This window comes from Cyprinus carpio, chromosome A7 (assembly GCF_018340385.1).
Source record: "Cyprinus carpio isolate SPL01 chromosome A7, ASM1834038v1, whole genome shotgun sequence".
In the NCBI taxonomy this organism is placed as follows: Eukaryota; Metazoa; Chordata; class Actinopteri; order Cypriniformes; family Cyprinidae; genus Cyprinus; species Cyprinus carpio.
The window spans coordinates 23,211,683-23,237,843 of NC_056578.1; the positions used below are offsets into that span (position 1 = coordinate 23,211,683).

General features: G+C 41.0%; 1 protein-coding gene across 1 annotated transcript in view; it reads right to left on the reverse strand.

The window, feature by feature from the left end:
- LOC109094256 (otogelin-like) overlaps positions 1–26,161 on the reverse strand; it is a 46,915-nt gene that overhangs the window by 8,206 nt on the left and 12,548 nt on the right. The window contains exons 21-37 of the mRNA XM_042760469.1: positions 23,976–24,050; positions 23,740–23,783; positions 23,435–23,600; positions 6,912–7,019; positions 6,431–6,569; positions 6,207–6,341; positions 5,752–5,895; positions 5,495–5,614; positions 4,868–4,984; positions 4,599–4,755; positions 4,362–4,388; positions 4,086–4,253; positions 3,612–3,890; positions 3,393–3,510; positions 3,204–3,283; positions 482–2,865; positions 17–194 (exon numbers count right to left, since the gene is read on the reverse strand). Of these exons, the coding sequence (XP_042616403.1) occupies positions 17–194; positions 482–2,865; positions 3,204–3,283; positions 3,393–3,510; positions 3,612–3,890; positions 4,086–4,253; positions 4,362–4,388; positions 4,599–4,755; positions 4,868–4,984; positions 5,495–5,614; positions 5,752–5,895; positions 6,207–6,341; positions 6,431–6,569; positions 6,912–7,019; positions 23,435–23,600; positions 23,740–23,783; positions 23,976–24,050 (4,439 nt within the window). The remainder of the gene's footprint in view (positions 1–16; positions 195–481; positions 2,866–3,203; positions 3,284–3,392; positions 3,511–3,611; positions 3,891–4,085; positions 4,254–4,361; positions 4,389–4,598; positions 4,756–4,867; positions 4,985–5,494; positions 5,615–5,751; positions 5,896–6,206; positions 6,342–6,430; positions 6,570–6,911; positions 7,020–23,434; positions 23,601–23,739; positions 23,784–23,975; positions 24,051–26,161) is intronic.

Genomic DNA, 26,161 nt, shown 5'->3' on the forward strand with positions numbered 1-26,161 from the left:
TGCAGGTGTTCCTTACATGGACAGTCCCATCGTGGACAACACTTATCACCATTGACCAGTACGGCAAAGCCAAGCAGACCACAGTTTGGAGGTGTAGGATCATATGGGCAGCTCTGAGACTTATTGAAGAGGAGCAACTGTCCACTGACACAAATAAGCTTTGTACATTCATCCACTACCTCTGAATATGGAGACTACACAAACACACACACACACACACACACACACACACACACACACACACACACACACACACACACACACACACACACACACACACACACACATTATTTAGTTTAGTATGTAATAACAAGTCAATATAAATACACACACACACACACACACACACACACACACATATATATATATATATATATATATATATATATATATATATATATAAACATTTGTTCATACCACCACACAAAAGTAGAATGAAAAACAACTAATACTATATAAGAGTATTTTATAATTGACTTACGGTGCATACTCTGCTTGGCTCGAGAGCAGTAGTTTTTAAAACTGCATGTGTCTGGCTCGTCATCCAGTGCTCTGTTTCTATCGTGTAGGGAAGACTGGTCATCACAGATGAACTCAGTGTTGTTTGGGCAGTGTCTGGAGCAGGTGCCATGGCTGTGACTGTGGTGTATTCATCCACCAGAGGGCGCTCCGTAGAGGCACTTGCACTGGTTATGGGACTACTCTCAGTGACAGTAGAGGAAGTAGGGGGCTGTGTTGAAATTGTAGTTTGGGTAAAAACTGATGACACACTAGGTACTGGAGTTGTTCCAACTGATGACTGCAGTGTTGTGGTCGGACCAGATTCAGTGGTGTACTCTGTAAATCCAAAGGTGTATTCAGTGGTGTCAGGACTATGTGTTGGAAGTGTGCTAGAAGCAGCAACAGGGATACTAGAAGTAGTTGTATCTGTGGAAACAGTGGTCACTTCTGAATAAGTGGTTGCAGGTGTTGTTAATGTTGTTGCATTCCTAGTTGGAAGTGAAATGCTGGTTGTGGCCACAACCCGTGGAGTTTCTCGCTGTGTGGTAGCCACAGCCACTCGTGAGGTCAGGTCTGGTGTGACACGGGTTGTGAATTTCAGAGTCATTGTGGAAGGAAAGGTGCTGGAGGTCTCATGGACCAGTGTTGATGTCTGGGTTGTCGCAGCAGTTGACAGCACAGCTCTATCTGTTTCAAGAGGAACCCTAGTTGTCTCTGTGACAGAATGTATACTCCAAGGTCTAGCTGTAGATGTTTGACTGGTAGAAACAATCTCCTTCTCAGCTGCAGTAGACGTTAGCAGAGGTTTCTCAGAAGTGATGGTTGTTTCTGTGGTTTTTGTTGGGGCTTCAGATACTGATGTTGCCGTTGTAAGTATGGATGGTGATGCTGGAGAAATCTCAGGCAGTTCAGATGTGGTGGTCATAGTTGTCATAGAATAAGGAGGATGAATTGATGTTGTGCTGACTTTGTCTGAAAGGAGAGCAGTGGTGGAAACTAAACTCCAGTGAGACTCTGTAGGGCTCAGCATAGTAGAAGCTGAGACGACTCTAGAAGTTGTTTTGTCAATGGGTGTCACATGTGATGTAAGCAATGTTGATGTTTCTTCTGTAGGTGCTGAGGTGAATGGCATGGTGGTGTAGGTAGTAAGTGGTGTCTCTGCTGTCCTGGCACTGGTTTGGGTTGTTTCTGGTAATGGAGTTGATGTGGTTTGGATCACTCTCCAATCAGTTGTTGGAACATCAGGATAAGTATATATAACAGATGTTGGTTGATAGGTTGTTTTTGCTGTAGTTTCTGTTGGCACAAATGCAACTTGAGAGGACACTGTGGTGATAAAGGTTGTTGGAGCAGCTGTGGAAACAGACACTGTCGTTTTTGAAGTTTCGGGTTGCTCTGAGGTTGATGTTGAAGGAATAAAAGGTGTTGTTTGAGCTGAATGTGGTGTTGGAAAAGCAGAACTTGTGGATTTTACTGCAATGTGAGTGGCTGATGCTTCGGTATCTGTAGGGAAAGTGGAAATGGTAGTGATGTCCAAAGGCTTCTGGGTTTCAGAGGTGCTCCCAGAGGTCTTCAATGTGTGTAAAGATGATGGAAAGGTCAGTTTTTCTGTGGTGATGGAGGTACTCAATTCTAATATAGGGGTTGTGGTCGATGGTGAGGTGGACTTTGTCATGCTGATGGTTTCAACAGAAAACTGTGTGCTGCCACTTGAAGTCACAGAGGGCATTGTGGTCATTTCAGTAGGTATAAAGGCCTCTGAGACTCTGGGGGTCTCTGTACTATAGGTGAGAGGAGATGACACTTTGACTGTTGGGGAAGTGGCTTCTGTGGAACTCATGCTAGTTGAGACTGGAAGAGCAGGTAGAGTGCTTACTCTGGTTGGCTCTTTACTTGAGGTAGATGACAGTACAGGACTAAAAGTAGACGGTGAGGGGATAGTTGTGGTACGTGTGAGAAGTGTCAAAGTCTCTGTTGGCTTGCTTGTTGTAGGGGTCTCTGAGAGAGTTCCCGAGAGAGATATTGGGCTAGTGTGCAGAGTGGTGGAGGAAGTGGAACTGTGGGTGATGCTTGATGCTTTAGTGGTTCTCTCAGTAGAAGCCAGTGGACTTGGGGAGGAAGTGGATGTTGTTAATGTGGTAATGGTTTCCACCACTCCAGGTCTGATAGGAGAAGATGTAAGCTTTTCAGTGGTTGGCATGTGTGCTGTAGGTGTAGAAGCAGTGGTGCTAGACTCTGACACTGTTGAAGAAGTGAGTGATATAGAAACCGCTGGACCACTCAAGGTGGAATGCTCTGAGGAGGATGTTGATGATATTGCAGTACTGGGTGGCGTGAATGGAGGAACAACAGCAGGCTTAATGCCTAAACACAAACATGATATTTCTTAGATACTGCACAAAATATCCAATTTAAGCTGATATAGCTAATTGTGTTATGTTAAGCTGTCTAAACTGGAGCTTGGATTTACTATGGCAAAAAAAGACAAACCACAAAATTATTTTTAAATTGCTCCATTTTACAACTAGTGTTAAGAAATGTTTTTCTTAATGGAAGGTAACATAAGCTGCCTTAGTTAAATCATATGACAATGATTGTGAAAGTAAATCCCAACCTATCATTTACCTTATTAAAATAAAAATGGTCAGTGATTTTATTTTACACCAGCATTAGTAATAGAAGTAGCACAAACAGTAGCTTACAGTCCTCCATAAAGACACATCTGTGAGTGACCTCATCTAGAACCATGTGACTTGGACACTGAGGCAGGCATCCCTCAACCCTACAGAAAGGTGCATATCAGCCATACACTTACACAATTTAGACACTTGTAGATATTTGCAGAAAACGAATGTGTGCATGTTTGCATGCATGAATATGTGTGCTCTTACTTCAGGATACTGGCACAGCTCAGACCTGATGGGTCACTGCATGTCCTGAAGCACGGACTCACACATGATTCATACCGCCACTGACATCTAGGACCCATTGGATAGTGTGGTATGGCTCCTGTAATAAAAGTAATGATTTAGAAAAAAAAGGGATATTTCTGTGTAATGTTTCTGTGTGATTATAAGCAAGTTTGTGCACATATGTAGCCACATGCTTACCTGTCAGTTTGAATAGAGTAGCTCGGCGGTACCGATCTGAGTGACTGTATTTCATGAGTTGGAGTCTAGACAGCATGAAATGCAGAAAAAACCCTGGCTTTGCCAGGGACTCTAGCGAATCAAAGCCTGAGATCCAGGTGTCTCTATGAAGAACAAATGTAGCTGCATCCCAGAATGCCTCAGTTTCTTCCCACTTCTGCAGCTTCAGCTGGCCACTGCGCTCTGCTTTTAAGTAGTAGTTGGGTCTGTCTGCCGCCTCAAATGACACCAGAGATGTGTCTGCATAATGAACAATGTACTTATTTAGAAAAGCAACACATACAGAATATACATAGAATAAAACATCTAAAGTGGGTGGTTTGTGCTACAAAATGTTTAGATTTGGTTTGAAACTTGCATGCTTTACTATATATTTGTTCATAAAAGTCACTTGTGCATTTTTATATGTTGATTGTGTGCTTATGTCGGACTGACCATGTGGTCTGGTTTTGCTGATGCCTGGCGTCATCATGAACAACATCAGGATCTCATCAGTACTGGTCATTTCTCTTTTTGGAAACACCAGTCCACTTGTCTTATTGGCTGCCAACAGTGTTCCTCTCTCTCTGTAGGTCAACAGCTTCAGTGGCCCTTTCCCTAAAGCTATGCAGACGTGCATTTCACATACACAATTGTCAAAATTATATATGTACACATACACATATATACATATGTGCAAATATCATTATCATCAAAAAACTACAGATGTACCTTTGTTGTAGTATTCACAGTCATAAGCTGTAAGAAGAAGCAGATTGTATTACTCATTATACAGTACCATAAAAACCAACCATGTGGTGAAAAACTGTAATACAGATGACTCAGTTCCTTCTTCCTCCGGACTATCATTGTCTCTTAGAAGAATGTGTATTCACGTTATATATTCAGTTGTTGGTTATTATTACAACATTGACTCTAGGAATATGACTGGGCTGAGGCGTCACTCACGGCAGACAGAGGGGGAGCGCCAATCAATGGTGACGCCCTTTTGGCAGCAGCGGTGAGCATATGCTGCAACACTGGTGCAGAAACACTCACAGTCTCCTCCACGGTTGCAGCCACAGGTGTCCACCAGGCAGTTCATATAGAACCATGTGACATCTACCTACAGAGCATCAAACACCTTTAAACACAGAAACCCTCTCTCACTCACATGTACATTTTGACTCAGTGTGAATGTGAGCATTAATGTCTGCTGGTATTTGTGATCAGCTTACCACAGGGTGGCAGACTTGGAACACTTCACTGAGCAAAATCCCACACTGTCTTTTTGCAAAGGGTTCTCGAAGAGGATTCAGATTGCAGGGGTGCCTTATATCAGGACTGTTCACACACTAATGGGACATTCACACACAAGCAGACACAGTCAGTGTAAAGAGTTTGATTAGAGTGTTTGATTTGTAGCTACCGCCAGATTTGAGACATTCTGAAGGGCAAAAACATGTTTAGTCATCTAACAATTGGTCAAAAATATGGAATAATTAGGATGCATTAATGTTTTTGAAAAATGTATTGTATGCTCACCTAGGCTGTAAACAGTAACAGTAATAAAATACAATATTAAAGTTTAAAGCAACTACTTTTTATTTGAAGCCATCAAAGCGATAAATTACATTTTAAAATATATTAAAATAGAAAACTTACAGTAATTTGGCTGGGATATAAATGTCAATTTCATAATATTGTTGTTGTTACTGTATTTAAATTACATTACATTACTATTTTGATCAAATTAATGAAGCCCTTGGTAAGCATAAGAGACTTTTTCCAAAAACCTTAAAAAAATTCTAATTTATTCCAAACGTTTGACCGGTAGTGTATGTATGTTTATCTGATTGCCATGCCTCTGCTGCTGTCCAACTGTTGCCAAACTCCTGTGGTGTTGACGAGTCAATGTTCTCTGGTGTTCTCATCTCATTCGCTGTCTTCTCATCAAAGTTCCCACAAAGACCAGTAAGCTTGCCCTAAAAGTAGCATAAACACATAAATACATGATTATAAGAAAATCAAAATTGATCTGCAAATGACTGATTCACAAAACTTCAAGTTTACACTTACTCCAGAGTAGTACTTCACCTTCTTGGTCTGTGTGTGTGTTTACCTGCCAGCGTGGTCCAGCTTGTATATGTACAGTGGTTTTTCTGTCCCACAGCACTGTGAGGTCTTCCCCAAGCAGATGCACAATGGTGTAGTATCCTGCTTGCCAGATATATACTTTCTGCCTGTCGATCACACTGGATGGGTTCTGCATATGAAACATATCCGCCGATCATTATCGACCATTGTTAATGTACCTCAGTCGTTTCACAGCAAACCAATGTTTCAAGAAACATAAGACTACAGACACAACACCATCTTATTTCAGCACTACGACACATTATGACCAACACTATGATGAATTAAAAATATATTCCACCAAAGTATATTCACTCCTACTCAGGGGTGTACAGGAATGAGCTGGATATTGTTGGGACACATAATATTTATTAGGTGACAACTAATTCTAATTATAGTTTTTATAATGTTTTATACAGAAAGAGAAAAAAGCTCACTCACAGGTTTCCCAGTGTCATCATCAAACACAATGAAGGAGCGTCCCAAAGAGATGAGGAGAGATTTCCTGCAGATCACGCCACTATCAAAGCAGTCAACATTCTCTGCTGTGACCGTCATCATTGCATCTAACGAGCTCTAACACACACAGGAGCACACATTAGTAGTCAACAACAATACATTTTTTTAATATGAGTGGATACCTGGATCTTTTGCTAAAAGCTCACCTTGACTAAGTACACCTTGCATGCACCAACATAATCAAACAGGAACCCATCAAATGTTCTGTAGTGTCGATCTCCATAAGCCGTGCACATTGACGGACATGGGCGAAACTCACACTGAAACGTGCCGTGCTGACACACACTGCAAAATAATAACATTCAGACCTCAGAAAGTTTCACTGCACATTTTCTCTCTTCCCTTTTCCCTAGGAGATGCTGAAGTGAATAGGTTTTTGCTGAGTTTCATTGACATTTTGTGTCTCTACCAAATTTGCTATTTGATTTATTTAATATCTAAAAAATTGGGAAAATGACTCTATTACGCATACGTTTTCCTCATTCATAATCTAAAACAATGAATTACCAAAATTCAAGTGACCACATAATCTTTGATATAACATTTCTTGTAATGTATTATAGCAAAATGACTGGTGTAAAAACACAAAGAAATGAATGCACAGAATATGAGTTAATGTAATCTCACCACTTATGGCAGGGGGACGATACTCTGTCTCCTGGATAATATTCTTTCCCTTTCCACAAACACGGACATGCATGTGGCTCGAAACATTCATCGCCATGCTTGAGGAGCCTGAAATACACACATGCACACAGTGTATCACGCCTGTGAACATACTGAAACAGCACACAGGATGTGTGAGTTTATTTATGCATGTAAGTATGCCATGCAAGTATGATGCAACAGCTCTGAAGATTCTGCCTGAGACAAAAATATTTGGAAGGGTAGAGGGATGAAAGAAAAATCTGACTGGTGACATGAGAAAAGCAGCCTATTCTCATTCTCACAGATCCAAAGAGCTTCTCTCTCTCTCTCTCTCTCTCTCTCTCTCTCTCTCTAAAAAAAAGCTCTTGTAATATTGCAGTGAATCATTTCCATTGGCCTGAGGGTCTCTGAGAGTTCCCAGCACACTGTCTGTTAGAACTGAGTAAACTTACACCCCAGATAGACAGGCGTTAACAGCTCTCTTTATCCCTCAGCCAGAACGCTGGATCATTTACTGCCATCAAAGAATGTGTGATCACCTACTCCTGTTCTGCATGCATTAATTAAGAGACAAAGAGATGGATCCATAACTAAACAATCACAAACTCCATTGCTCACCAATTATCGTCATGCACCAGTGCTGCTGTTCTCTCTCTCTGTACAGAGCAGACATGAGAAAATATGTTTGATTGAGTACTGATGAGGTAGAATTTCATGAATACGAGTGGCTGTCATTAACACGCATTGACTGTCAACTTCTCTTTATTCTGCTAGAATAAAAATTGGACAGAAAAGGAGCTGAAGAAGTGATTAGATTGTTCAGTACTGAGTATTCTGTACGCAAACAGTCATTTTGTCACATTAAGTCAAGTCAAGTCAAGTCTGCTTTATTGTCAATTCTTCCACATTACAGTACAGTACATATATACAGAGAATTGAAATTGCGTTACTCTCAGACCCTTGATGCATACAGATAACACTAACAGAAGAACATTAAATACAGATAAAATATAAAGTACATCTATACAAATATACAAATAGGTCATGTAAAAAGAAAGATAAGTAAAGCAGCACAAGACACATGGCAGATAGTGTGCAAACCAGTGAAGTAAATAAACAGTGCAGATATAATGATTGTAGTGCAAAGAGCTTATTCAGTCTGATTAAAGTATCAAAAATCTCAGAGAGCAGTTGTTTATTTAAACTGACTGAAGAGGTAGTTGAATGAGGTCAGTTAAATGCAGAATGAGGTAGTGAGCAGACCAATGCTGCACAAACTGTCTGGTGCAGGTCCCAGTGTGTAGTGACTGCAGACTGAAGAAGCTGTGTGACGGGTGAGTGGAGATGCAGAGGGCTTTACGATTGAGACAGGTTCCGTAAATGTCCTTTAGGGAGGGGAGGGAGACACCAATGATCTTCTCAGCTGCTCTCACTATGCGTTGAAGGGTCTTCCAGCAGGACGTGTTGCAGGCACCATAACACAGTGATGCAGCTAGTCAGGATGCTCTCGATGGTGATTCTGTAGAAGATGCACATGATGGGGGCCGGGGCTCTGGCTCTTCTCAGTTTGCGGAGGAAGTAGAGATTCTGCTGTGCTTTCTTGGCCAGTGCTGGGGTGTTGTCGGTCCAGGAGAGATCCTCTGTGATGTGCACACCCAGGAACTTGGTGCTGCTCACCCTCTCCATAGTCGCACCGTTGATGGTCAGAGGAGCATGCTGAGTGTGGACTCTCTTGAAGTCAACAACAATCTCCTTCGTCTTCTCCACATTCAGAGAGAGATTGTTGTCACTGCACCACCCGGCCAGGCGGCTCACCTCACTCCTGTAGTTTGTCTCATCTCTGTTGCTAATGAGACCCACCACAGTTGTGTCATCCGCAAACTTAATAAAGAGGTTAGAGTTGTGTGACGGTGTGTAATCATGGGTCAGCAGAGTGAAGAGGAGGGGGCTCAGCACACATCCTTGGGGCGTTCAGCTTGTTCAGCAGGGAGATGGTGCTGTCACAGGTCCGTGGTGGGGGCTTGTAGTCCGTAATGGTCTGTATCCCCTGCCACAGTCTCCGAGTGTCTCTGCTGTAGCTGAATCGATGGGCTATCCTCCTGGAGTACTTTCTTTCGCATCTTCAGGAGTCTGTAGACCTCTCCTGTCATCCACGGCTTCTGGTTGGCCCGGACAGTGATGGTCTTTGTGACTGTTACATCATCAATACACTTCTTGATGTAGGCAGGGACAGTCTCGGAGTACTCTTGGAAGTCTGTGGTGTTATTGTATGTGGCAGCCTGCTTAAACATATTCCAGTCAGTGGTGTCAAAACAGTCTTGAAGAGCCTCTGACGACCCTTCTGGCCACACTTGTATTTGTTTGTGAACTGGTTTGGTGACTTTAACAAGTGGTCTGTATGCAGGCATTAGCATGACAGTGATGTGGTCTGAGGCACCGAGGTGGGGGAGGAGGAGGGCCTTGTAAGCTCCCTTCTGGGTGGTGTAAACGAAGTCCAAAGTGTTTTTACCTCGTGTTGGAAAGTTAATGTGTTGGTGTATTTTTGGGAACACACTCTTAAAGTCTGCATGGTTGAAATTCCCAGCTAAGATGATATTATTATTATTAAGGATAAGTCCATCAAATATGAATCATGGATTTGAGGGCAGACAATATTCACAGTTTGCACGTTCGATGCACACACAGCCTAAGGTCCTTGTTCCTTTGAATCTGTACAACTCCAGCAAACAGATGAATTAATTTGGTGTTTCTGGATGAGGGTTTAAGGGTGGCACATGAATATCCCAGCCAAAGGCTCATTTAGATGCTGATATGAGGGTCTATACTGTATGTGTGTACATCCTTACACAAACCGAGACCTCTCAAGCAACACATAAACTAGTGGATGCTGATATGTATTATCATACAAACCCTACAAACACACTAAATTCCTCCAAGCACACCACTGACTGAATACTTGTCATACTCTGATATATTGAATACCATTAAATGTTGTTCAACTTGTATGATTTGGCTGAGAATAGCAAATATGTTCACTCCTTTAAATTATACCTTCTCATTGTAAACAAAAAATACATTCATTGATTAAAACAGACTACAAGATCTTTCTATGAACTGAAAACAAAAACTCAAAAATGGCAAAGCACATAATTTAGTTCAAACAAGTTCAAATAAGTTCAAAGTCAAAACTGGAAGTGCATTGATTAAAATGAAAGCACATCTCCGGGTGAAAAGTTAGTGAGTACTATTACCACTGAAAAGCTTCAGCGAGTAAAACACAATGTATAGCTACACTGTAAAAAATGATTTTATGGCTCAGTAAATAAAACAGGAAAAATCATGCATCTTTACTAAAAATATATTAGTAAAATTAAAAAACTCCTGAATATTAAGTAAAATCTAAATATATACTCAATATTTTCTTGTAAATATTATACATCCAACAGAGAAGTAAATTTGACTTGTGATTATCTAGCATATTTACTCGAATTAATAAAGTACTTGAAGCAAAATTTTAAAAAATCACATAAAATTTAAAGCGAGGAATCTGCGCATGCGTGGAAAGAAAACCCACGATGATTGAAGGCTTCTCCATGATCTCCATTAGTTCTCGACAGGTAAGTAGGCCTACTATTTAAAACCGCATTATATTACGGATTTTTACATTGAATTTATTCAAGAAACGTAATTTCATTAGATGATTGTGTTGTTATCACTTCATTCTGTACCTTTGAAAAGTTAGTGTGTTCTTGAGTTAGCTTTGTAAACGAGCGCCATATAAGCTAACGTTACAGTCTACGTAGCAAAACGATTTTCACATAAATATGTGAATTGTACGGTTGTACATTGTTCTTAGGAAAAATACGTATGCCGCGGCCACGAATTAACAATTGGTGAACACGTTTTCATTCCATAATTTTATATAAATCGTGCACAATATAAATCATTCCCCCATTCTCTAATTACTTTACTTAATTGTGCGTTGTTTATTAATAGGTCCCTTTTTTACTCAGTCGTGTCCACTTTGTAAATTACCATAACTCGTTCCCTTTTTTAAATAAAAAAGAGTTAAAGATTATTAAAATATGGACACGATTAACTAAATTAACGTAGTTTAATGCAAGAAAATGGCAAGGTGAACTGTGATGCAGTATGTTTTTATGAGTTTGATTTGGTTTAATATAGTGATGATGTTTCGTTTTTTTTTCTTTTTCTTTTTCTTTCTTTTTTTTTTTTTTTTTTTTTTTTTTTCACAAGTTTTGTGTGATCTTTCCAAAGACTATAGTCTCGTTGTGTGATATGTCTGAACAGCCCCCAAAAAAGTACAACTCAAAGATAGCCACTGGTTCTGTAGTGTTTAAAAAATCCTCATTCGTTTCATCAAATTTAATTATGTGAAATGAATTATGTGAATGCAAATACTAAATAAACTTTTAGTTTAAAAATATGCTGTTAACCAATTTCTTTTGTCTGTTTTCTTAATTGCAGAATATTCGTGCTGTCTTTGCTGTAAACTGGTTGAAAGGGACAGAAGTGAGAGACTTATTTACCCTCATTGGATAAATCTGTTTTGAAAAAATAATTTTACACTTAGAAATTTCTAGAATTTCTGTTTCAGGTTTTTTATTAGTTTAAAAACTTTTCCAAATTCCCTTGGCCAAGGAGTTTTCTTGTTTGGGGCTTAGTTAACAGGTTTTATTTGTAACTGCAGTCTGTTAGTCATGTTTTGATACTGAGATTAATAAGCTGTCATATCTATGCATAGAACTGCTAATTGTCACAGCCACACCATCTACACTCCCTGAATCAGACACTTACGCCACGCCCACTCGTTCCCAATCACCAGCATTCTGAACACCTGTGCATCATCACCAGTGCCCACACATAAAGCCCTCAGTCACCATCACTCATTGTCTGGTCTTGCACCGATCTCCCTACTTACCTGAACGCCCTTCGTCAAACCTACCTGAACTGTTGAACCCTCTTCATCCTCCTCTGCCTACCTGTTCCCATCGTCTTCGTCGGAGTCACCGTCTGTTTCACCATCACCTCAAAGGAAAATTGTGTTACCACTGTTTGTCTACGTGTCAAGATTCACCTGTGTCTGAAACCTCTGATTAACATTAAACACTTTTGCACTGAATCCTCTGTGTCCTCGTCTGTGTCTGACAGAAGACCAGACCTCATGCAGAGCTCTTCAGACACAGGCGAGGACCGCACCGCGGATCCCTTCACTGAATTGGTTCACGCTGTACGGTCCTCACTCATGCAACTTCCCTCACCTGCTGTCAACTGTTCATCGCCATCAAACACCGCTACAACTCCGGTCACTTCTTCAGTTGCCCCTGCGAGTCCCATGGCCAAACCAGCGACATACAGCGGCGCGGCGGAGGATTGCAGCCGGGTTTCTGCTACAGTGTTCACTCTACCTGGAGTCCAACGCTCACTTATTCACCACCGAACGCAGTCGAGTTGCCTTTATCATCAATCTGCTCACAGGTAAAGCTCTCCAATGGGCCCAATCTCTCTGGGAATCGAATTCCTCTGCTACTGGATCTGTTACTGATTTCTGTTCCCAGTTAAAGTCTGTCTTTGGTCAACAAGCGTCTGAATTATCTGTCCATGATCAACTGTTTACAATTCGCCAACAGCGAAATGAGTCCGTGAGTGATTATGCTGTTCGCTTCCGTACCCTCGCTTACATCAGTGGTTGGAATGAAACGGCCTTAATCACCGCCTATCGCCACGGTCTATGTGAGAAAATACAAAGTTTGATTGTTGTATATGAAGATTCACTGGGACTGAGTGTGTCTAATCCAGAAATCCATCAGAGTCGCCCAGAGACTCACTGCATGTCGACAACTCACTCCCGCTGTATGTCCTCCGCCCGCTCTACCATCTGTCGCTCCTCCAGCACCTGAACCCATGCAAATAGATTCACACCATCTATCTACATCAGAACGTCAGCGGAGGATTAACACCGGGCTGTGTCTCTACTGTGGGGGAGAGGGACACCTATTACCATCATGTCCCGTCCGACCTCCACGCCCAGCGGTGAGTACCATCCATCTACCACCTCAAACTGCTCAATTGATTCAAACCTGGGTTACTCTAAGACATCTCCACTCTTCTATTTCAGTACAAGCCCTCATCGACTCCGGCTCAGCGGGGAACTTCATCAACCAGCAAACATTAAATCGTCTAAGTGTCAAGCGTCATCGAAGCCCCGTCGAACTCAGAATCACGACCATACAGGGAAAGCCGCTGGGCCGAGGTCATATCCGCTATTTCTCCCCCCACAGTCATCCTCCGCGTGGGTTCCCTGCATGAGGAGGAAATCACGTTCATGGTGCTGGAGGAATCCACCGCAGACATCATCCTGGGACGCCCCTGGCTTAACCAACATCAACCACACATCCATTGGCCCACAGGTGAGATCCTGAAATGGGGAAAATCCTGCCATTCTACCTGCATCACTCCACCAGTTAAAGTTCCCAAGGTCATTCCATCCATCAAGAAGTCATCCCTACCGGTCCAGTCCACATCAGTGGAAAGCCCCGAAACTCAGGTGGAAACATACATCCCTCCAGAATATCGGGAGTTCCAGGATGTGTTCAGCAAGCGGTTGGCAACGAAACTTCCACCTCATCGGCCATGGGACTGCGCTATCGACCTCCTGCCTGGAGCAACCCTTCCCAAGGGACGAGTCTATCCTCTGTCCATCCCGGAGCAGAAGGCCATGGAGGAGTACGTACAGGAAGCTCTCGCTCAAGGATTCATCCGACCATCTACTTCCCCTGCCGCTTCCAGCTTTTTCTTCGTGGCCAAGAAGGACGGAGGCTTGAGGCCGTGTATTGATTATCGCCATCTCAATTCTCAAACCGTCAAATTCAGCTATCCTCTTCCCCTGGTCCCAGCTGCCTTGGAACAACTACGCGGAGCAAAGATCTTCACAAAACTGGACTTGAGGAGCGCCTACAATTTAATCCGTATCCGGAAGGGGGACGAGTGGAAGACAGCTTTCATCACTCCTTCCGGGCACTATGAATACAGGGTCATGACGTATGGGTTTATCCAACAGTCCTTCCGTCTTTCAGAACTACATGAACGAAATCTTCAGAGAATACCTTAACCAGTTCGTAATCGTCTACATCGATGATATCCTCATTTACTCCACATCCCAAGAAGAACACATCCAACATGTCATACTTGTACTCCGAAAACTCCGGGAACACCATCTGTACCTCAAGTTAGAAAAGTGTGAGTTCCACACGCCCTCAGTCCAGTTCCTGGGATACATCATCGGCCCACGTGGCGTGAAGATGGACCAGGGGAAGGTGGAAGCCATCACACACTGGCCCCAACCTGGCTCCATAAAAAAACTCCAACGCTTCCTGGGCTTTGCCAACTTTTATAGGAGATTCATCAAGAACTACAGTTTACTCAGCTCACCTCTAACTTCACTCCTCCGGAAACCGGCCCAAGTCTCTGTCCTGGAACCCCATGGCCACTGAAGCTTTCCACCATCTCAAACAAGCCTTCAAGACCGCTCCGATCCTAGCTCATCCTGATCCCAACCGACAGTTCATAGTGGAAGTGGATGCTTCATCAACCGGGGTCGGAGCGGTACTCTCCCAGCGGCAGGGGGATCCTCCACGACTCCATCCATGTGCCTTCTTCTCGAAGAAGCTATCCCCGGCGGAGCAGAATTACGACATAGGAAATCGTGAACTACTGGCTATCAAGCTGGCTCTGGAAGAGTGGCGTCATTGGCTGGAGGGAGCCAAGGTCCCTTTCGAGGTGATCACTGACCACCGGAACCTGGAATACCTCCGTGAAGCTAAGAGACTGAATCATCGCCAAGCTAGATGGGCCTTATTCTTCACGAGATTCGACTTTAAAGTCACGTATCGCCCTGGCTCCCAGAACAATAGAGCTGATGCTCTATCCCGCCTTCATCAGGCAGACCCAGAACCAGAATCTCCTGAACCAATCCTCCCTCCAGCCGTGATTGTAAGTCCCATTCAATGGGACCTTAATCGTCTGATCGAACAAGAAAACCTTCAACACCCTGCTCCGCCGGGAGGTCCAGAAGGGAAACTCTTCGTCCCTCCTCAACATCGGATTACCCTTCTGGACTTAGCTCACACCTCTCCGGGATCTGGACATCCAGGCAGGAGGCGGACCCTCTCGCTCCTGCAACAACGTTACTGGTGGCCCTCGATGAGTCAGGATACCTCCCGTTACCTCAAAGGATGCTCAGTCTGCGCCATAGCGAACACCCCTAGGAGACTCCCGGAAGGTAAACTGGTGCCTCTGCCCATTCCTGAACGTCCATGGACCCATATAGGTGTAGATTTCATGACTGACCTCCCCCTTTCTCAAGGCAATACTTGTGTGCTGGTAGTAGTCGACAGGTTTTCAAAATCATGCAAACTCATACCTCTCAAAGGACTTCCCACAGCGTTTGAAGCGGCAGAGGCACTATTCCACAATGTGTTCCGTCACTTTGGCATTCCAGAAGACATCATCTCCGACAGGGGTCCCCAATTCATCTCCAGAGTCTGGTCAGCTTTCTTCCGCCTCCTAGGAGTATCCGTCAGCCTCTCCTTCAGGATACCACACCCACAGACCAACGGCCAGACTGAGCGAAAGATCCAAGAGATCGGGAGGTTCCTGAGGATCTACTGCCACCGGAATCAGGACTGTTGGAGCCAGTACCTACCCTGGGCAGAATATGCACAGAACTCCCTCCAGCAATCTACCACCGGGCTCACCCCCTTCCAATGTGTCCTCGGATACCAGCCTCCACTCTTCCCATGGTCGGGTGAGCCCTCGGAGGTCCCAGCGGTAGATCACTGGTTCCGACAGAGCGAGAAGGTCTGGGACTCGGCTCACGTGCATCTCCAGCGGGCAGTTCGGAGGCATAAAGAGCAAGCGGAACGCTCGTCGAAGACCTACGCCACAATACCAACCTGGACAGCTGGTCTGGCTCTCGACGAGGGACATCCGCCTCCGGCTGCCCTGCCGTAAGCTGAGTCCTCGATACATCGGACCATTCAAGATCGAACGGCAACTGAACGAAGTGACCTATAGACTCCAGCTACCAGCACAGTACCGTATCTCACCTTCATTCCATGTCTCACTCCTCAAGCCATTCACTGAACCTTTGTCTCCTCCATCCACAGAGCCTGGTGATGATGCCGTACCTCCTCCTCCCGCCATCGAAGAAGACAACAGCATCTTCCGGGTGAGAGCTATCCTCGACTCTCGACGACGGGGTCCTCAACTGGAGTACCTTGTAGACTGGGAGAACTACAGCCCGGAGGAGCGTTGCTGGGTTAATCGTAATGACATCCTGGACCCTAGCCTGCTCACCGACTTTCACCATGACCATCCAGACCGCCCCGCTCCCCGTGGCCGTGGTAGACCCCGTCGTTGTTCAAGATCCCAGCCGTCAGGAGCCGCCCGTGGGGGAGGGGGTACTGTCACAGGTACACCATCTACACTCCCTGAATCAGACACTTACGCCACGCCCACTCGTTCCCAATCACCAGCATTCTGAACACCTGTGCATCATCACCAGTGCCACACATAAAGCCCTCAGTCACCATCACTCATTGTCTGGTCTTGCACCGATCTCCCTACTTACCTGAACGCCCTTCGTCAAACCTACCTGAACTGTTGAACCCTCTTCATCCTCCTCTGCCTACCTGTTCCCATCGTCTTCGTCGGAGTCACCATCTGTATCACCATCACCTCAAAGGAAAGTTGTGTTACCACTGTTTGTCTACGTGTCAAGATTCACCTGTGTCTGAAACCTCTGATTAACATTAAACACTTTTGCACTGAATCCTCTGTGTCCTCGTCTGTGTCTGACACTAATGTTGGAGTTGTAATGTGTTTAATATGCCATTGAACATGGATGTTTACTATTGCTTAAGCTGTTTAAACTATTTTAAAGTGATCTTAAGCATCATAGGTTTCTGTGTGCTGGCTATTTCTTGCATGATTTGTTCCTAATAAAAGACTCTTAACTACACATTGTCATGGTATTATTTTGTGACATTATAACAGAAAAATTAAATTACATTTAAATTAATTACCAGCACTGCATAAAACATGTAAAATGTATTTAAAAGAACAACTAATTTTACTTAATTATATCAGATTTGTAAGTGAAATTTACTAAATAAAATGTAACAGGTCAAGTTACATGTACTTATTCGTTTTTTTATTTTTACTTAATTTAGTTAAGTAGATTTACTTAATTTCCAAATGTATTAAATTTACTTGAAAAATGCTTGTGCAAAAACTTGCCAAATAAAAATTAAGTAAATTTACTGATTGTTTTTTTCAGTGTATCTAGAGACTCAACTGTGGCATCATTTTCTCTGTGGAAACTCTGATCTCAGACCCAGTCAGATGCATTACACTTGAGAAGAAGTAGAGGTCACCTGCATTGATCCCTGACCTTAACCCTTAACCCTAAACTTGACCCTAACCCTAAGAGAGAGGAAATAATTGATCAGAAAACCTATGCATTCACACAAGCTAAAGGTCTGCAGCAGAGCACAGAAACATAAAGATGCCTTTCTTTTCTTGTAGTTACCTTTCTTTTCTTTTCGTCTTGACAAATGAAAATGTGCAGGAATGCCTTTAAGCAGCTTATCAGTTATTTGATCCAGCTGTGCACCTGTTTACTGCGAAAATAAGCATCGCTGCCATTAACCACTTTGCTTGGGGGTGGAGGAGGGGGTAATTACTCCCTCTCCTTAGTGCAGGAATTCCCCTGCTCACAAAAACACTCCTATACCTGCTGCTCCCACGAGGGATGGGGTATCAGCATCACCCTTGGTTTAATGGACAAGAGAAAAACAGGGTGCAGAGTCAGCCCATGCTGAAGCATCTTTAACAAACTTTTACAAAAGTTACAGAGGTTTGTTTCCTAAAAGCATCGTTAGCCAGCTATGGTTGTTCTGTCAGTACCAACATTTGGTTCCAAGTTCAACAATTTGGCATTTCTCAAAACCATTGTTCCAATGAACATTCGCAGACAGCATCACAAACATGTGTGGTTGGAACAACTGCTCTCAATCTGTGATTAGAAGCATAGTATCTTGTTATTGTAACATGGACTTTTAAATATAGATTTTAAATCTATATATTTTAGTGATTTTACAATCAGTGTCATTTTTTAATAACGCACATGTGCATAAAAGTGTAATGAAATCCCAGAGTTTGATGTAAGAGGGAACCTGTGATTAATTATTGGTTCAACACCAGTGGCTCAGGACCATGTTACTGTGGTATTGGGAAACAGTCATGACTAGCTAGTTCTTTTCATAGTACAATGACTAAGCAGAGAGTTACATTGTTTTACACTCCAGAGTGTTTATCCCATTCACATGAATCAACACACTTTTCCTAAGATCATTAAAACTAATATGAGAACTTTAGTACAAGACTACAAAGTAGAACCATACCCTAGAGATGTGACAATGTACAATACTAGAAAGAAAGAAAAAATCCTAACTTTAATAATTAGTGGACTAATTTTCAGGATATGAACAGGTGCACTGAGGAATTCAACCTGCTTGTAAGGTCTAGCTCATGTATCAAACACAGCTAGCACACACACATTATATTGTTGATAGTGAGACACTGCACTCTGAATAAGACTCTGATTGTGTATGCACAGTGGGTATAGAAAATAATTACCCCCTTTAAAATAATCACATTTTGTTGCTTTGCAGCCTGAAATGAAGATGGATGAATTTAGTTTTATCCGGCTGTATTTAAAAAAAATAATAATAATAATAAAGTTGGAAAAAGGATCACCCCTTTGTGTCAGTATTTTGTAGAGCCATTTTTGCTTCAGTTACAGCCTTTAGTCTGTTGGGATTTGTCTCTGTCTGTACTAACTTTGCACATCTAGACTTTGCAATATTTGTCCACTCTTCTTTGCAGAACTGCTCAAGTTCAGTTCAGTTTGATGGTGAGTGTTTGTGGACTGCAGTCTTCAAGTCATTCCACAGATTTTCAGTGAGGTTTAAGTCTGGGCTCTGATCAGGCCATGCAAGGACATTCACCTTTTTCTCCTTCAACCACTGTGTCGTCAGTTTTGCTGTGTGTTTTGGGTCATTCTCATGTTGGAAGAAAAATCTTCTTCCCATTGAGAACTTTCTGGCAGCAGATTGTTCTCAAGAATCTGACGGTAAATTGCCCCATCCATTTTTCCTTCTATCCTGACAAGTGCTCCAGTCACCTGCTGCAGAGAAACGCCCTCATAACAGAATATCATCAACTCCATGCTTTACTGGAGGAATGGTGTTACTTGAATGGTGAGCTGTATTGGATTTCTGCCAGACATATCTTTTGGTGTTGAGGCCAAATAATTCAATTTTAGTCTCATCTGCCTCAGAATCTTCAAGGTGCATTTAGGCAAAGCTCAGTCGAGACTCGTGACTGCATGTGGCCTTTCTTGAGGAGTAGCTTTTTTCTTGAACCTTCCCATATAAGCCACATCTGTGGAGAATTTGTGATATTGTTGTCATACGCACACAATCTTGCTGTAGACCTCTTGGTCACCTCTCTGACCAGATTCCTCCTGCCTCTTTCATCCAGTTTGGAGCGACATCCTGATCCAGGGAGGGTCTGTGTTGTACCAGATACCTTCCACTTCTTAATAATAGACTTCACTGTGCTTCTAGGCATTGATAAAGCTTTTGATTTTTTTTTTGTATCCATCTCCTGACTTGTGGTTGGTCTGGTTGTTTATTTATTTATTTTTATGTCATGATGGTGTTATATCCTTCACTTGGATGTTGTACCGAGTAAATACAGCAAAAAAACAATTGTGTCCGTCTTCATTTCAGGCTGCAAAGCAACAAAATGTATTCTTTTAACTTTAACTTTAACTTTTTCTATACCCACGGTGTCTGTGTTTAAAAGAATATAGCTGCTGGAAAGTCCCTGTAAAAGGTCTAGAGCGTCAGAAGACTCATGACAATGTTCCAGAGGGCAAGCAATCAAATACTTTACATTCTGCCTTTTATAGTCACTCTAGGTGCTTTCAGATATACATATTACAGTAGACTGACGATCAGTAATAGATTCCTTCCACATCTCTTTTTAGTATTAGCTAATCTTTGCTAAATTTGCTAAATATTTAATGGTTTACAGAAGTGACTTGAGGCACAGAGCAATAACTATGTATTATTGTTTTAAAACCTTGAAAACTCTTAATTTTAATGCACACTGTGGGTTTCTGTCAGTAACTCACACCAATGTTTGACCAACACAAAGAATCTGCCCGCAGGAGGTAACTTTTAGTCCAACCCAATCCTCCATCTACACTGAAAAAAAAAATATTTTCTATTTTTATCTTGTTTTCCCATAAAAATATCTGGTAACACTTTATAATAACTGCACACTATTAATCATTAATTAAGCATTAGTAAACAGATAATTCATAATTTATAAAGCATTAATAGACATTAATAAGTAGTTTATAAATACAGATATAAATGCTGTATTCTTGATTTAAAAGCATATCTATAATGTGTTTAATAACTTTGTCATACTTTATTCATGATCAATTTATCATTTCTAAATGAAGTATAGCATTATTTACAAACCAGTTATTTAGGAGTTGCCAGTGATTCATAAGATCACAAGAAATTGTAAGTAAATGTAGTAAATTCAGGTAGTTATAAAGCATTTAGTAGTGGTCAGTTAACTATTTATGTGAGCTCATCTAAAGTGAGGACTAGTTATGCCTTGTAAAGCATTTATAAAGGATATTTAAAGGCTCAGTTATCTTCTAAACAGGAAAAGGAAACAAAACACAACACAGTGATACAGAACATAGAAATATTAACAGCCTTTAAATCTCATTTGTAAAAGCTTTACAAGGCATAAATAGTCCTCACTTTAGATGAGCTCACAAAAATAGTTAACTGACCACTACTAAATGCTTTATAACTACCTGAATTAACCATGAATTACAGTAGAAATACATGTTAATAAACCATTTATTAACACTCTAAGTAACTATAACTATATGTCTGAATAATAAGATGTATGAAATAGTTTATTAATCATTTACTTACAATTTCTAAGTGATCTTATGAACCACTGACAACTCCTTTATAACTGGTGTGTAAATAATGCTATACTTCATTTAGAAATGATAAATTGATCATTAATAAAGTATGAAAAAAACAATTATTAAATACATTATAGATATGCTTTTTAAATCAAGTATAAAGCATTTATATCTGTATTTATAAACTGCTTATTAATGTCTATTAATGCTTTATAAATGATGAATTAACTGTTTCCTAATGCTTAACTAATGATTAATAGCGTGCAGTTATTATAAAGTGTTACCAAATATCTAAACATTATAAAATCAAGGTACATTTCCTTGAGATGCTAAATGAAAAAATATGAAAATTAAGTGAGTTTACACTTAGCAAGTAAAAATGAAAAACAAATATATACCCCAATGACAATTCATAGGACATTTTGCTGTATCCTATATTCAACATCCTGCTACTACTATACCGCACTACTGTAATGATGTTAGACCACATGTATGGCACATTTAATAATTTCCAGACTTATCAATTATCTCATCACTACTTCTCATTGTGGCATAAGGGGCCTTTGTACCATATTTACGCTAGCCCAGATGCCAAACTATCGAGTTGCAGGAATTTATTAAACACTCATGACAGAATCTTAGCCATGATATTTTTTTCCCATGAAGCTCTTGTGTAATGGTTTTCTGTTTAAAAGGTCAATAAGTCAGAAGAAGTTGAATCACACACACACACAGCCATCTAAAATATCACATCCCCTCTGTGTGCAGTGGAGACTCTAGTTGCTCTCCAGAAACAACCGTGACGTCACAGCCCTTTCACTACGCGACTGATGAATGTTCATGAGAGTTTTTCCCTTTGTAGTGAGAGTATTAGATTGCCTTTGTAATTCAGCATTGGCAATGTCAGATCATTTACAAACCAGTGTCATACTCATCTTAACCTCAGAAACAAGTCTTTAAAAAAAATAACAAAAATAATCAAATGTGCAAAAGAAAAAAAAAAATCAACAGCAAATAATTTAAAATAAGAATGCATTCAGCACACACTCCTATATGCAGCAATCAAATCAATGTGTGTCATGTACAAAATGTGAGCTGCTTTAGATCTCACAGAACATTTTCACAAATAAAGTAAAAAACAGAACATGGCTTATTCCCAGACTCTCCCTTGCTGGTGTTGGTGTTGATAAAAGGACAAATAAGACTAGGTCTTATCATGCTGTTATGGCTAGAAATGGCTTTAGGAAGTTAAGCTTGTGATATGGCACTTAACCTCAGTTTTCTTGTGTAGACACTGGCATTAAATATATCAGATGACAAAAATCCATCTATAGAGCAAGAGTCATGCTCTCTGAGGCCCCTTTAGTGGGAATGTGACGCGAAGGGGAGAAAAGAGGGGGAAGTGGAGTTAAGCGACAAAGAACTCTTTTCACCTGCCATAGACGGCAGCAAAGGTTCCCACTGAGTCAGCGGAGACCCTTTAACTGATCTGTATCGACATCATCACCTGCTCCGGCAGACACCATCCGAGTGAGACCTCAACATGTAGAGCAGAATGTCATCTGTCCGTGAAAGTGTGCGTGGGAGTTTGTGTGCTTCTGCAAATCTGCACTACTTTGCTTGGAATGTCAATGGCCTGCTTCTGCCAGTGAAAAGGTGTTTTATTATGTGAAGTTGGTGGAATTCGATTAGGAATATCATGTGACCCAGATAAGCTAAAAATCCCAGTGTATGCGTGTGTAATGGAAATGAGTAGTTCCTGATGCTCACTAAGCTTAGCCATGGATCACTGCTTCATCACACACGTAAATACACATACAGCCATTCACTTCCTCTACATCACACACAAACATGGAAACATCTAACCTTTTAAATATATTAAAATAAAACTACCAATACAGATAAAGAATAAACATACTTTTCAATGTCTGTAAAAGTGCTAGATGCATTTGGGAGACATTGAGTAGATACACCAAGAGCAATCATATTAATACTCAGTAAAGCTCAAATTCTTGCAAAAACATCCAACTGAAGCAGAGACTAAGACAACAGAGTAGTAAATGGCACAATAGCAGTATCCCTTGCAAAAAAGTACCATGACTGTCCCATGTTTTTTGGACATGCTATCATAATACCATGGCAAACTTTAACATGCCTCCATGATAAATTACATAAAAAACACATTTTTTTTTAATTAACACTTTTACTGTATCTGTATAAATATATTTGTAGGATTCAATGCGATTCAATTCAAGGCAAGTGTCTCTTTCCTACTGCATTTGTAAATATTGCAAAGCTCCAGATGCCACTGGTACATGAATATGGCCTACCACATATGTGTTTGTAAGTGATAACAGATACTAAGAATGAAGAAAATAAAGACCCCACTCACCCCGCGGGACAGACACAGCCGGGCAAGCATGGCTCATGAGTGGAGCAGGTGACGTTGAGCAAATACGATTCACAGGTCTGCTCACAGGCTAAACCTTTATTGGCCGAGTGACCATCTACTCGGTTCCCACAGTCCTCATAAAACTGCCCTGGTGGGCACATGGTATCTGAGAGAGGAGAGAAGGAGAACATACACTGAACTCCAACACTGTAGATATGCAAATTCAAACAAACTGCAAACACTACAGACATTCAAAGAGTTTCACATGGATAAATAACATCAAGATGCTGAAATACAACACTCACCAATAATTGAGCTCTGGGAAACAAGTTTTCCATCTTGGCAAACTCTGTTAAGGTAAAAAAAAAAAAAAAAAAAGATTTTAACTTACGTGAGGCACAGAGTCTATTGTACTGGGCTGCTGTGATATGTAGATAAAACAGTATTTCTTTACAAAACACTAGTTGTAATTGGGAATGTGAAATAATGGAGAGTTTGACAGTGTGGTGATGTTTAATATGAGTGAATAAGACAAGCTTACTGTACACCTGATGATGTCATGATCACATCTCCAGGAGAATAGTCAGCACCAAGGAAACTACATGGACATTCACTCCTGTACCAAAAAAAATTGACTCAGAATCTATATATTATGTCATATGCAAGGAGAAAATCGAATTCAAATTCTAGACAATTTAGTCAAGTAACACAATGTCCTAACCTAACACTGAAAGCAACAATGCTGTATAACACATCACAGCCAATCAAAAGACATTTAATGTTTTATGTACAGTGGTAAGGAGTGAGGATGACCATAGTCATGATTCAGCTCACGTGACCTATGAGACAATAAAATCTCTCTGAGCAGTTTAAGAGAGTTGAACTAGTACAGTAGCTGGGTTAGAGATGAGAGACTGCAGCATAGGCGGAGTTTCACTTTTATGCTTGGGGGGGCACCCACTGGCAGACGAGCCACGAACACTTTTTTTTTTATTTGTTCTATATTTAATATATTTATATAATATATATTCGACAGTAAAATACATAATAAATAAATAAATAAATAAAACATTTTGTCCCGAGGGTATGCACAGAGTCTTTTTTTATTTATTTTTTATTTTATCCTATTTAAAAAAAAAATTATTATCCATTCAGCAAATGCTTTAAAAACATTACATTTTTTAAACAAAAATTAATTTGGGAATACAAATAATTCATGACAATATTTAAAATTCAAGCTGCCCATAAAATTTATAGTGAAAAGTACTTTAAAAGCATCTGGAATGCAATAAAGTACTTTTCACTATAAATTTTATGGGCAGCTTGAATTTTAAATATTGTCATGAATTATTTGTATTCCCATTTGTAAAATAGCCAACAAATTAATTGTTGCGGGCTAACCCGATCTCATGATGAAATATAGCATGGTTTTCTGCTTCTATTTGGCGTAATATGTATATGCAGAAATTTACTTTGGCATGCAAAAGACTGATAAATTCATAATTAATGGCATGGCTGGTTCAGTCGACAGAAATGCACGGGCCTATAATAACTGCTGAAATGTTTGAGGGGCAAATCTCAGGTCAGTCTGAGCGCTCATGGTATGCACAGTCATCTGTAAGTTTCTAAAGAGTAATCGACGATGCGATCGCACATTTCACAAGATCCACTTCAGCTGTCACTAGCCAAGGGTGAATAAGCCTTGTGTATGTGCTTTAACTAAATACTGAATCACGCGCCACACTCAAGGCCATCGCTTCAAATCGCCTGTCCAATTCATCCAGAAATGACTCACTCCACCACATTTTTATTAGTGAGTTTATAAAGAAAACAACGAATATTTGTTAACTTGCTAAAGCTGGAAAATAACGAAAAGAGAGTCCTCTCATGTCCTCTCAAGTTAAGAACCATCCGCGACTCGGGAGGATATGGGACTTTAATAATTAATTTAACCCAAAACGTACTTATTCTAACCACTAAAATAATAAAATAATACAAATGAAATGAGAAAATGTTAATTATTTAATTTTTATATTTCATTCATAGCTCAGACAAAATCATTATTGTCTCTCGTCTGGGGGGGCAGTGCCCCCCCTAGCCCCCCCTAAACTCCGCCTATGGACTGCAGGCCACAGTGCAGCGGTTGTGTCTGTAGTAGAGTACAAGGCTAAAGTCCTCCTCCATCACGTCTTTGACTTTCTCTCAGCCTCTGCCAGTGTGAGTGCTGTAACTCTAGCACATGCTGAGTATGTGGCAGTGGGACACGGGACATTTAAGGGAAGTGAACCCATGTGAGGGTGAGGAGGCTAAAAGCGTTATACAACACCTGGGGTTGTCAGATCCATAACATTTTACAGCCTGCTTGAACGAGGACTGCAAATAACTTCACTCTCACACACACTTAATAACTCTAGGTCAAAGCCACAGAGCTAGGGTTTAAAAAATGAGCAGGGTGTTGATTTTGCATTCATTATTTTTTCATAATTTCACAAGTTAATTTCAGAATCCTTGACTTAGATAAAGATAAACAAGCAAAACTCTCTGTGGATTACCTCTATTATGTGAATTAAACTTAAATAATATTATGTACATAACAGAAGTGAATAGAAAAAAGGTGGAGTTGAAGTGCTAGAGGGAAGCTGTTTATATACCATTGTGTTGTGATTGACAAAATTAGATGAACATGCCCCTCATGCACTTTCCTTTGGAACTCCATTCAGTTCTAAA